Raw genomic sequence first — 13,924 nt, forward strand, 5'->3', positions numbered from 1 at the left:
TAAGTACTGAAGCCAGGGGCACACTGTGCTTCATCAACATAGCTAGGCGTCGACAACTCGCCATCAACGCAAAAAGTTTGATAGGGTTCACTTAGATATTATGACATCCGCGCATGTGCTTTGTCTGTGATCCAAAATGATGTTTCAGGCGGTTTAACCGTGTTTGGTGGTCAATCGTGTCGAAAGCTTTAGACAGATCGAGTAGCACCAGAAATGAAACTTTCTGTACTCGGGCTCAATCCCTCGTGAAGCTTATTTTCACTCAAGTGCCAATCAAGACGTGCATTTAGTACTTTTTCCAAGATTTTTTTAAATGAAAGGGAGATTAGGCACAGGCCTGTAGTATTTTTAGAATATTTTGCCCAAGACCTGGTTTCTTAATATGACATCTTATCCTCGCATTCTCACACTCTTTTTTGTACATCAGCTAATTCCATTGATTCATTTATGATGTTTATTAACATTAGCAAGCGTTCATAATACATTTCTTCAAAAGCGTCAAGTTCACAGGATTGACTTGAAGATTTTTGTATGATTTGTTTTACCTGTTCTGTCGTTGCAGGAGCAAAATCAACAAAACAGTTTGCTATTTCCTGATGTTCTGCAGTATTCAAGTCCGCTGAATCACAATTATTGTGGCTATATGAAATAATGTCATTCCTAATGTTTCCAATTTTATCGATGAAAAAGGCACTAAACATCTGCGCAAGGTCCTTTTAGGATGAGTTGGAGGTACGGGCAGCATCTTGGCTGTCTCTTAGCAGAGGTTTGGTTATCTTGGCTAAGCTTTTGTGGTCAGTGCCACATGACTTCACCTTATCAGCGAAGTAGTCGGTTATGGCCTGAATAAGGAGTTTATTTACGGTAGCACATTTGTTCTTACAAAGATAGTGGTCCATTATTATATTGAGAACACAAGCTTTTGATTAAGTGTTTAGTCTCATGAAGTTCGTCTGTACATTACGGATACCTAGATAGTTTTAGTGAATCATTTATAGCACTTTTTACTTACAATAGCGTATAAACAAAGCGCAGGAACTTTACAATGTGACAAGAAATGATGTTGTTCTAAAATGATGATGTCATGTCCTGTTTCCGTTATGTAACTCAATTTACAATTAATATACAATGTATCATTGCTTTGATTCTAAATTTGAGAATATTTCACTTGTCACAGAAGGTCAATATTTCCGCCGATCGAACTCTCTGGCACGCAGTTAAAGTTTCAAATGAATTATTGGCTAAAGTAAATGTTTTTTTTTTTTTTGGAGACGACACATTTCTCACATTTAAGAGAATAAGATAATTGATTTCAGAGATTTGAGTATATACACAAATATTCTACTGATACCAATGTGTTGTGTATATACAGCTGGACTGAAACTAATTTTGGTAGTTAGTGGATCAGATGTGGAATATGTACACTCATCAGGACAGCTAGGTACTTTGCTGTAATTGGCCTGGTGTGGGAGGCAGTCTTCTTCGATCATTGGTGTTTGTAGTGGGTCAAAAGCATTAAATTAAGTTGATTGGCGTCTAGTCTTCTTGTCTTCTTGTCGTTCGCGAAACTGTATAGTCATAGCGATATTGCATGGTGCTGTGGTTCGTTAAGAGAGTGCCAATGGCCCAGCACCTCTGTCTTCAACTCTCCAGGTTTCTTTCTGGGTTACCTCACCCTTAGTTCCGAGTTAAAACCCTATCCTGGGAACGCAGTAGCTATTTGTCCCACAGCTGGGGGTCTGTTCATAGGCATCAGGGCGTGTCCACACACCGGTGGGCCTGGCATGCCACATGTCTGGGGGCAGACCTCCTCCGAGTCCCCTGCAGTTCTGCCTGAGGCCGCAAGGTGCTTAGTTACCGTGTGGCGCCATCTGAGAGGCACTGCAAAAGGGCTTGTCTGCGGAGAGGCTATGTACTGGCAGGGAAGACTTGCGCACTCGGCTCCTTTTTCACCAGAAGGCTAGCCAGCGGTGGAGGCTGAAAGCTGAAGGTGACAAGCACACAACACACAGCACACCACACTTGACGCATCAGCAGACCAAAGCCACACATTGGCGTCTAGTAAAATATAATATATTCGTAAATGAAAGTTGACCAATTAGAAATGTTGATGATTATACCTTTAACTTAATATCCTAATAACATTCATTCAAATTATCGTAAAAGAACGGTATGTTGTTAAAGGTTGTATATAATCTGAATCAAGCCAGCCAAATCATACGTTACTAAGCCACCACTGGACCGATATTATATTGAAATCTGACCAATTTCGTTTTGCCTGTATTGGTTTTAAGTCTTGCCGATATCTAGTCTCAAATTGTTTTGCTCTCATCCCCAACGCAAACACAATTTTTCGTAACTTTCAAATGCTTTAAAATTGTAATAATATTGAACTTTCATATTTTCTATTCTCAGTAATAGTATGTCTTGATATATTGCTGAATAGTAACGACAGCGCATGTGCAAAAGTATATAGAATGAAGGATTAACAAAATTATCAGTTCAAAATAACATGAGCCGCACCATGAGAAAACCAACATAGTGGCTTTGCGACCAGCTTGGATTCAGACCAGTCTGCGCATCCGCGCAGTCCGGTCAAGACCCATGCTGTTCGCTTTCAAAGTCTATTGCAATTAGAGAAACTCTTAGCGAACAGCATGGATCCTGACCAGACTGGGCGGGTGCGCAAGCTGGTCTGGATCCATGCTGGTCGCAAAGCCACTATGTTTGTTTTCTCATGGCACGACTGATATATGGTTTCTCACAATATCATAACATTGTAGCAACGTTATGTTAATGCATTTTTATTAGCTGCATTTCTTACGATATCTAGCTAATACTGGACTTTTGTTGTTTTTGATTTGTTTAAAAACATACATAAAGAATATTTTTGGACCAATCTGCCAGTATTCCGACCATTAAACCAATATCTATCTGAGTGGGTGTAAACTAATTTCTCTTATTTAATTACTATAGGTGTTTCTTTGTATAGCTGTACCAGGATCACTGATTAAATCTATTCATTACTATTAACTTTTCATTTATTCTCTGGAGAAAGGAAAAAGCTCTGTAGTGAAAACCGATCGTTTTGATATTAATTAAAAAAAGCCTGATATAGTTGCCATTCCGGTAAACAATCATTGAGCAGCTCTCGAGATTGGATATTCTCAAAACATCTTGAAGCAGTCGGTCAGGTTAATCGCACGCTAACAAAATTTGTTGGAATATTTAACTTACTTGTCATTGCAGAATGTTTTCGCGACTTAATGTTGCCATGCTAGCATGCTATATGTTGAGTAGTGTCGTACTATTACAGGTGCAAACTTCTGCTATAAATGATACTGGGACACTTATGAGTGATCTTCTTCTAGACTATAATTTGTATGTTAGACCAGCAGTGTACGTAAATGATACTGTTAACGTTACAATGTCACTCTCTATTCTTTCCATAAAGCAATATGACGAAAAAGAGGGCACGCTTTCTTTTATTGCGATATTGGGATTAGCTTGGAATGATTCTAGAATGATGTGGGACCCATATGTATACGGAGATATTGAAGAAATGCTTGTTGGCTACGACGAAGTTTGGGTACCAGACCTGTACTGTGTAAACTCTGCTGTCACTTTTATTCCAGTTGGAACCAAAAAGGAGAGAGTTCGTTTCGATTATACTGGCATCGCAAAGTTTTCTCCTGGAGCACTATTTACAGTTTCATGCGCTGGTAATATGGAAAAATACCCGTATGATTCTCAGACTTGCCATATATCCTTTAACGCATGGAATTACAATGAAAAAGAAGTATTCTTAATTCCCAAATTTGAAGAGATAGATCTCAACAGTTTTTCGGGGAGCAACATGTGGATGCTTGGTGAAACACGAGTTACAAATGAATTATATTCCGGTGGTCTTCAGTTAGACTTTTTCATGGAAATAAACCGAAAATCAAGATTTGTAACAGTAAATGTTGTGGTTCCGCTGTTTTTCCTAAATTGTTTGAACAATTTAGTCTTCTTGCTAGTTCCTGAATCAGGGGAGCGTATTTCATTTTGTATAACAGTTTTACTCTCAATATCAGTGTATTTAACCATTCTGAACCAGACGCTTCCACAAAGTTCGGAACCAGTACCAGTCATATCGTATAAAGTTATTGCAGATTTAGCGGTAAGCTACCTGATCATTCTAATGGTGGTCATTAACCTTAAATTGTATAACAAACCTGACAATGAAAAGGTTCCGCATTGTCTACAAGCCATGTATAAATGTTTTTCGTGCAGCTGTAGAAAAACAAAAGGTGTAATGCCCTCCAAGTATCCAGACGGTATGAACGAATGGGTTGAAGGTGAAGGGGATACTGACAAACCTCAAGCAAAACTACCATATGTAAAAGTAGAAAATGAATCAAAGGAATCTGTTACATGGAGAGATATCAGTGCAGTACTTGATTCTGTGTGTTTCGTTGTGTTTAACTGTGTCACTCTGTGTAGTTTGTATATGTTTATCAGGATGACATATATCTAAAACTGTGTGCTTTTTTCGAGTACCAGGAGGTGAAATGAACATGAAAATAAAATTTTTTAAACGCTTTCGCAATGGTGTGTATTTGTGTCAACAAATCTGACATCTGTATGTAACAATGTCGTATCATTTTTGTAAAATATCGCATTAAATTAAGCTATTGCAATAATGATGTTTTCTGTAATTGTTTGTTCATCCTCGGTTGTCTTGTATATTTCATTTACCCATGCATTTATTAATGTCAATATACTTCTACATACCCTCCTTTACTGGAGTAAATATTTGTAAAAGGCCAAATATGTTTCATACATATTTAAAGCTACTCGCCCACAGTGTGGGTGAAATTTTTTCCACCAAGATTGGCATAGAATGTATACATGAAACCTAAAAATAGTCACTTTCAGAGTTCTCACTTATTATGGATTTTTGAGAGAAATTATTGTTCGCCTAAAATGTGTGGGTTAGTCCCTTTAAGGCAGTTGGCACTTTTCAAACTCTCTTGTCAGGAAAGTTAAAACTTAAGTACTTGGGCCATTCAAGTCAGAAATAACAAGATAAAATGGCCGTGATTGCCCTATATCTCTCACCTGAGTACCATTGCGACATACTCAAGGTCAACGTCAATGTGTATTTTTATAAAATCAAATGATATGATAAACTTACATATTTATCATCTCTTTCATTGCAACTACGTGTTCGGGAAAGATTCCACGATTATACCGTGTAGAAGACACAACACTTAAACATCAGCTCCGGACCTAGTACTCCATCCCGACCAAATCTTGCATGAGCTCCTATAGATATACATATTTGGTGTGAATATGATAATGATTGCTGAAGAAATGACGGGGCTTGAATGCAAAAAACAAAGACAGAGACCCTATACAAATAGCGACGTTTTAAAACGCAACCCCTCTAACAAAACAAAACCCTATCCCAGTGTATGCACAGGCGCTTGAAGCTCTATCAGTAAATATATGCATTATCATAACCAACCCAACTAATATACTATGAGACAGGTCTATCACCAAAAATATTGGATATGTCAATTAAATCAAATAAAAAATGTGGAAAACCACAGGTCGCCCAACACGACATAAACGAAAATGGTGCAGGCTCGGTGTGATTGAGCCTACTTGTGACATATGGCACTTTATCAATGGCATATAACCCTGAACCTACTGATCGAAGTAGTCCTCAATTTTGATTGAACGACATCTTACTGATATTCATAAACGTATTGGTGAAGAATGAAAGTTCAAGTGAAAACAAATATTACTACGGCATTTAGCATGGTAAAGGAAGGGAACACTACTCTGGATTTAATACTTCTGTCTAATCTATAATAAAAAATAACGTGTACTCCTTCTCTGTAAATATTATTAGGACTGATTAGGAAAATAATTAGAAACTGCTAGAAGGTAAACATAGATTAGAAGAATCAAGGGCACATCACTCGTCACCTTACTTTCCTATTTAACCCGTGAACAAAGTTAAAATTAACGGAAAATTAAGGCCAAATATACTTTGCTGAACTGTGTGTAGGATTGGTGACGAAATGAAATAAATTGAAGGTTATAGAGTGAAAACATCGTTAGATGTGTCTTTTTGATGAATCAAGAGTCATTACTCTTAACCATATTGTCCAGTCCAGCCGGTATTCAGACCAGTCCGAGGTTTTACAGCCATAAACATTGCTTCATTAATTTTGAAATACGGATGCTAGAGAATCAACAAACGTATACTAGTAATGGACGGATGGAGGACATATTTCCAACAATGACTATATTCTCGGTTTACTCACTGGTCGAAAACGGTGCCATAAAAGTTGCATTGTTATGACTAAGATATATGAAAGATACAGAAATGAAAACAATGAGACGATACAGCAAAGGTGTGCAAAAAGTTGTCATTTTAAGTTATTATCCATGCATGCATGAAAGTATTTTTTCTACTACTGGTATATATTAACCTTTAGCTCGCTGGCGGCAAAGGTGATTCTGCCTTTTCGACCAGTGCAGATCAAGATCAGCCTGCACTTCGAATGATAAATGGTCCATTTTAGAAATTTAACAGGGTAAAGGTTAAGGATGAGATGACCAATGTCAAGGTACTAACTTCCTAAAAACAGCAGTGTAAATTATGTTCAGTGACAACAAGAACATTCGAGTTTACTTTCTTCGAAAATTTACATAAGTTAGATCAACTTTTGTTTCAGTAAAGGAAAATGTGAAGCAACAATATAACGACAACATACGATGGATTAAAGAAGCTTCTAAAAATAAAATGGTAACATTTATCTATTGAAATTAATTTGTATAATTCTTATTATCCCTAATAGGGGAGCCATGTCTAGGACAAGTTCATACACGTGTATTCATGAGTTATACGTTCAGAGCGTTTTCAAAAGATGAAGACGAATGTCATTCCTCAGGATAGTTTACATGTTTGAATTTGTGTTTGCTTTGGTCAAGGTCATTGCATATCTAATTACAAAAATAATTCGCTCAAATAAACTAAAAAAGGCTATGTAACTTCAAAAAGCAATGATATATTGGAACGAGAATGACATCCATTATTGATAAAAATTATAAGCAGTTAATTCTGTTTAAAATCTTTAACCTAAACCTCCTTGGCGTGGGTACCAATTCATTTAATTTGCATGTTGAGAGGATTTGACAGCAACAGTCGAACAATAGCGTTCATTGTGAAATATCAGTGGAGTAGCCTAGAAGAGCGTTGCTAATTTACAAAGGACCGCTGTGAGTTAACTTCGTTCTTCAAATCTTTAAAGTCCACATTTCAAGTGAAATCAATAATGTTGTCTATTCAGTATAAGGTTTGCTCAAAATTTCTATATAAGGTACTGATGGTTTAGAACAAATTCATTTAACCAAAATAAAATATACACTAGTGACTACTTCTGATGATACAAAACCAACATTAAACAGTAACGGCTTTTTAAGGTTGTTGGATCCCAAGCAAGAATTCTCTACTCTGACGACAATGGCAGGTTAGCTATAGCAACAGCCTTCAATAAAGCAGTAGCTGAGGGAAAAATAAAGGTAACGTATGGTGTCTCTTTACTTTGTAGTCATTCGTTTAAACGTGTTTTAATGGACATATCGATTCTTTTTACCAAAGCAAATTAATCAGCAACAAATAAATAAATTCCAAATGATACTTCACGTGAAGTAAATATGACGCATTTTTTCGAGAATCTGATCTGTTTATGGATTAAAAAAAAAGCGACGGTTGACCAAAAAAACAACAACAACAAACAAAAACATGAAATGACATATAAAAAGAACCTTCTATTGCTTTTCGTGCTTACCTAACAATTCTACTTTAACCTTTAGCCTGCAGACGGTATATGATTCTGCCTTTGCGACCAGTGCAGACCAAGATCAGCGTGCACATCCGTGCAGTCTGATCATGGTCTGCACTGTTCGCTATTCAGTCAGTTAATTTTCAATGAACACCCCTTCGAATAATAAATGGTATTGCCCAAATTGAATGATGGACCAGTCCATTATAGAAATTTAGCAGGCTAACGGTTAAATAAATGCGCGGCTTAAAGAATAAATACGGTATGTATTTGATGAAGGGCCCTGTTGTGATCAGCCGTGACCATCATGACGTCAGTGGTACAGACAGCCCGTACAGAGAAACTTCCAATATATATGACGGATCTGCCTTCTGTGCAGGTAATTTTTTAGTTAAATCATATTTTATTACATACATAATATGCACATATCTAATACAAACGTATGAAAATAGCAAATGGGTTGGACTTCAAGTTATACCAACATTATAAGCTGCCCTTCCCACGGGGAAGGGCTGTGCAGGTAATGTATATTATGTTTCTGGTCCAACACAATTATAGGTCGTATGGCGACTTTCCAGCTTTTGACGGTGGTGAAAGATTCTCATGTCCCTTCCGGGCGTTATTTCAGGCGGGTAAAACAACCAACCTTCTGTAAGCCAGCTGGCATGGCAGAATGTTAAACCGCATGCAGATTTCGAACCCACAGAAGTGTGGCAGGTAGCATACGTGGTGTTAAAAAGTAGTTGTACAATCCTCGATAATGTTCGTTGCTTTGTTGTTGTTTTTTGCTTTGATCCCTGAAGCGAACATAACCGTGTAAATTTTAAGTGTCACGAAATCATTAACAAAGTACATCTGCATTTCTATCTAATGCAAATAATTTTTCGCGTGACAGATCCAAAGAGTTTAATGTTAAATTACAGTAGATATAATTTTGATACAGTTTAACATTTTAAGTATGACTGAAATCAAATTTAGAAGGGAACGACATACGAGGGCTGTTCCAAAAATAATGTCATTTGTGTTTTATTTCGCGGAAATCGTGTCATGTGTACACAAAACCACCTCGTGTCGATAGAATGATCACTAAATCGTAACATAGCTAAATATCTCGCTCACACGTTCACTGACCTTAGTACAGTGTATATTGCTTTATAGCGTATTCATTACACTTTACACAAAATGACTGGGAAAAGCTGAAAATGTGCTTGAAATTAGGGCCTACATAAAAGGTAGGTCGCTACTCGGCATGAAGCTTGTAGGTATTCACCGTGAGGTGTGCGACATTTATGGGGAGGGTCAAATGTCTCACAGGACTATTTGCAGGTGGGTAGCAGCCCGAATGACAAACTTGTCGTTAGCAAGAGTTCATGGAATTTTGAAGAAACACCTAAAACTTAGTAAATAAATGCAAGATGGACACCCCATTTGTTAAAAGATGAACAAAAGAGGACCCGTGTAACAGTGGCAAAAAAACTTCTGAACATGTACCCAAAATACAGCAAAAAGGTTTTTGATAATATAGTTAGTGGTAATGAAACCTGGGTTTATTATTTTGAACCAAAGCGGAAGTATTCCAACCGAATTTGGGTCACCAAAAATGCGAGACGCCCAAGTATTGCCAAACGAATACGAACGGTGAAGAAGGTTTTGTATGTATTTTTTCACTCATAAGGGTCCAATCATTCAAATTCCGGTACCAAAAGGCAGTACGGTCACAGGAAAATTCTATAAAAAAGTTGTTCTAAGAAAATTGAAGAACTACTACAAAAGTCGCCGCCCCAAAACAGGACTTAAGTACCTCCGACTTTTGCATGATAATGCACCCGCTCACAAGGCACGCATTGTGACCGAGTTTTTGGAGTCAGAGAAGGTTACCGTCCTTCCACACCCTCCGTTTTCGCCAGACCTGGCCCCCTGCGACTATTTTCTGTTTCCCAAACTTAAATATCATCTGTTTGGAAAGAGATACAAATCGAGAAATGCCCTTGGATCTGCTGATTATCAGTATCTGATGGGTGTTCTGTAGAAGAGTATGAACAATGCTTCCAAAAGAGGATTGACCGGCTCAAAAGGTGTATTCAGGCTGACGGAGAGTATTTTGAAGGGCAGAGCAAGTTAAAATGATCAGAACATTTGCAGTAAAGGAGAACCGATGCAAGTGACATTACTTTTGGAAAACCCCTCGTAAAAGGAAACGATTCCACTTGGTTACCTCCTCTTCGTTTAATCCCAATAGCCTTGTGAAACGACATAGTAAATTTGTTCCCGTAGTCTTTGAATGCTTAGCTTATTCGATTGGATACTTGGCGAAACTTTTTGATGCAATTTATCATATCACTTTCTTTGCATAATTTTGATGTTTCTTTGTCAGATATGGCTGTACAGAACGCAATTGGTGACTCCTTCAGAGGCGCGACCTGGGTTGCTCTTCACAATGGTGGTGGTGTTGGATGGTGAGAAAGTTCTTAAATTCTGAGATGAAACTATATTTAAATGATAGATTATGACGACCCATCCCTACGTGACGGTATTTTTTCAAATGCAATAGATTCTTATGTCCCCCTTCGAAGAAGGTGGGGTATACTGTTTTGCAGATGTTGGTCGGTCGGTATATCGGTCTGTCTGTCTGTAGACCAATCCGTTTCCGGATGATAACTCAAGAACGCTTGGGCCTAGGATCATGAAAGCTGACAGGGAGTTTGGTCATGACCAGCAGATGACCCCTATTGATTTTGAGGTCAGTTGGTCAAAGGTCAAGGTCACAATGACCTAGAACAGTCAAACCGTTTCCGGACGATAACTCAAGAACGCTTGGGCCTAGGATCATTAAAGTAGATAGGGAGGTTGGTCATGACCAGCAGATGATCCCTACTGATTTTGAGGCCAGTAGGTCACAGTGACCCGGAACAGTTAAACCGTTTCCGGACGATAACTTGAGAACGCTTGGGCCTAGGATCATGAAAGTTGATAGGAAGGTTTATCATGACCAGCAGATGACCCCTATTAAGTTTGAGGTCAGTAGGTCAAAGTTCAAGGTCACAGTGACCCGGTATAATTAAACCGTTTCAGGACGATAACTGGAGAACACTTGGGCCTGGGATCACGAAACTTTGTAGGGATGTTGACCACGACCAGCAGAAGAACCCTATTGATTTTGAGGTCAAAGGTCAGTGACCCGGAACAGTCAAACCGTTTCCGGATGATAACTTGAGAACTATTGGGTCCAAGATCACGAAACTTAATAGGGAGGTTGATCATGATCAGCAGATGACCCCTATTGATTTTGAGGTCAGTAGGTCAAAGGTTAAGTTCACATTGACCCAGAACAGTAGAACTTTTTTGCCAAATAACTAGAGAATGCTTTCGTCTAAGATCACATTTGATACAGAGTTTACTTATGACTGGTAAATGTCCAGTGCACAGTGACCAAATAATTTTGTTCCTTGTGCAGTTACTAAATGCATCAAGGGTGGGGGGGGGGGGGGGAGCATTTCGTGTTCTACAAGCTCTTGTTTTGCCTTGCTTTCTTATCAACCTAGTTTTCACCTCAGAATAATCCAGGTTAACAAAGTTATTCTATATTCTGACCTTATGACCTAGTTTTTAACTTCGTATGACAGTTTCAGATTTGACTTAGATTTTATCAAGACAGATCAAGAAAAAAATATAATCTATAGATATAATAAAGTGTTAACAACGTTTTCCTGTGATTTGACCTAATTACGAAGTTTCTGGTCCAAGATGTTCTGATTTCAAATATTGAGCCTGAACTAAATCAGTGACTTCTAGAGTATAACAGACTTTTTTGACGGACACACACAGGAGAATAACAATAGTTAACCTTGAGCAAATTGTGGGGCCTCCGTGGCTGAGTGGTTAAGGTCGCTGACTTCAAATCACTTGCCCCTCATCGATGTGGGTTCGAGCCTTACTCGGGGCGTTTAATTCTTCATGTGGGGAAGCTATCCAGCTAGCTTACGGAAGGTCGGTGGTTCTACCAAGGTGTCCGCTAGTGATGAAATAATGCACGTAGGGGCACCTGGAGTCATGTTAAACCCAACAAAATAAATAAATTGAGCAAATTGTGCTCAGATCATGAAGCTAAAATAAAGGAATGTGGAATAAAATTATTTTAATCAAAACCAAGGTTCCTGTATAAATTTTAGCCCAAGAGTTTATGACAATCTAAATGTGCCATTTTCCCGGCTTTTTTTAAGTGAATACAGATACTGTTAAAAATTAGATCATAGCAAAAGATCTTTCAGTCCAGTAGCATAGCATAATTACAGGCCGTTGACAAGCCAACCTTGTCATTATAAAAATAAATAATAAATGATGACTTTTCCGATCATTTATAAGATCAGTCTTTTGAAGCAAATCAATTAATAGAATGGAGTTCCTAGTCGATTATTTTGATATTATCAATTACTTAATAAATAGATACATGACAATGTGTACCAGGTACTTATTTTTTCAGGGGTGAAGTTATGAATGGCGGGTTTGGGCTAGTCCTGGATGGATCGAATGTAATGTTTTCATCTTCCTTTGAAATATTTTTATAATCAGTAATAACAATAGTTTGACCTGGATCGCTTTTGATGCACATCTCCCAATAGGCCCCAGATCATGTACTTTAATTTTATACAAAAAACAGTCTTGTAAACATTATTTTTTCATGAGAAGATCAATTAGATAGTAACTGTTGATTAAACATACTGACATGGCATTGCCATTACTGCTTATCTTATGTCGCATTGAAAACTGCATTTAGAATATTACTTTTATGCAAATATTGCAGAGATTAAAAAACAAATTACATTTGTTGCCTTGCAACAGAAATAACACTTTGTGACAAGTAAAGCTACATGTTTCAAGCAGGTCATAGCAGTTAATTAATAACTGATGGTGCTGAATATGAAGTTGAAATAGTTTCATATAATATACATGTACTAGACATCTGTTTTTGTTATAACAACTTGTTAAACTCAAAAGAATATGCTTTCAAGGTTTATCACAATGCGAAAGAAAACATACATTCTCCTGTTGGTGCTTTTTTTTATCCAAACAGATGACATATAAACAGTAACTATCTTTTTGTGTGCTCATCTGGTATATTCAAATTCATCTTAAACCTCGAGCACCTGTTAAGGTGTCTCAAACTCAGGTATTTATTTTACATTAAGGCTTGTAAAAATTTGGATTCACAATCGCGGCATTATCTTTGATGTAAGGACACTTTTCTTATTCCATCAGGATGCGGAGGAAAAAGCTAAAAGGATGCTGTCATGGGACGTTTCAAATGGGGTAGGTAATACTTAATACCCAAGACCGTTAAGTACTTGTCACATCTGACTCTGGTTAGTATGTCATATATCATGACATGTGAAGCTGTTTACAAGTAAAAACATATACTTTCAACATGCAGTGACATCATCATGACATGTAAAGTATAGCAGAATTGGGTGAAAAACATGAAGATATTTCATATTTGAGGAAACATTGAAAATAAAGCAACATATAATAAACTTTTGAGTACAGCTAGAAAAGGCTAAACTATAAATCACCGTTTTGTCTTGACATACTGTCGAACAAAACAGCAAAATAAGAGAAAAATGGGCAAAAGGGTCTGCTTAGAAGCCTGAATAGAGCTTTACCTTGTTATTATTTACTTAACGGTTAAAATAACCCTTATCATGCAGGACACGATCGATTCTGCCTTTGCGACCGGTGCAAATCATGATCAGCCTGCACATCCATGCAGTCTGATCAAGATCTGCACTTTTCGCTCTTCAGTCAGCATTTTTTTGGTAATCATCCCTTTTAACAATTAATGGTACTGTTGGACAAGTTTGTTACAGAAATTTAGCAGGGTAAGGGTTTAACTATTACAGGTTGCTCGGAGAAGTTGGTCAGGAAACAATAAAGCCAAGGAGACCATCTGCAGAATTATGGATGAAAATCCAAACATGAAAGTTACCATTCCAAACGAAGTCGAGAACAAGGACATTCTGGAGAGAGCTCTCAAAGACTAAATAGGACACCTTACTGATATATTTTGTATTGTGCAAACATTTCAT

At 37.6% G+C, this 13,924-nt stretch overlaps 1 protein-coding gene across 2 annotated transcripts in view; it reads left to right on the forward strand.

The window, feature by feature from the left end:
• LOC123529069 (urocanate hydratase-like) overlaps positions 1–13,879 on the forward strand; it is a 28,760-nt gene extending 14,881 nt beyond the window's left edge. Inside the window, exons 15-21 of one of the 2 annotated variants that reach the window (XM_053521395.1) lie at positions 6,735–6,805; positions 7,483–7,581; positions 8,124–8,223; positions 10,219–10,300; positions 12,325–12,373; positions 13,101–13,151; positions 13,739–13,879. In XM_053521395.1, the coding sequence (XP_053377370.1) occupies positions 6,735–6,805; positions 7,483–7,581; positions 8,124–8,223; positions 10,219–10,300; positions 12,325–12,373; positions 13,101–13,151; positions 13,739–13,879 (593 nt within the window). The remainder of the gene's footprint in view (positions 1–6,734; positions 6,806–7,482; positions 7,582–8,123; positions 8,224–10,218; positions 10,301–12,324; positions 12,374–13,100; positions 13,152–13,738) is intronic. The other variant, XM_053521396.1, reaches the window with a different exon arrangement.
• The last annotated feature ends 45 nt before the right edge of the window (positions 13,880–13,924 follow it).

Source organism: Mercenaria mercenaria, chromosome 13 (assembly GCF_021730395.1).
Source record: "Mercenaria mercenaria strain notata chromosome 13, MADL_Memer_1, whole genome shotgun sequence".
NCBI lineage: Eukaryota > Metazoa > Mollusca > Bivalvia > Venerida > Veneridae > Mercenaria > Mercenaria mercenaria.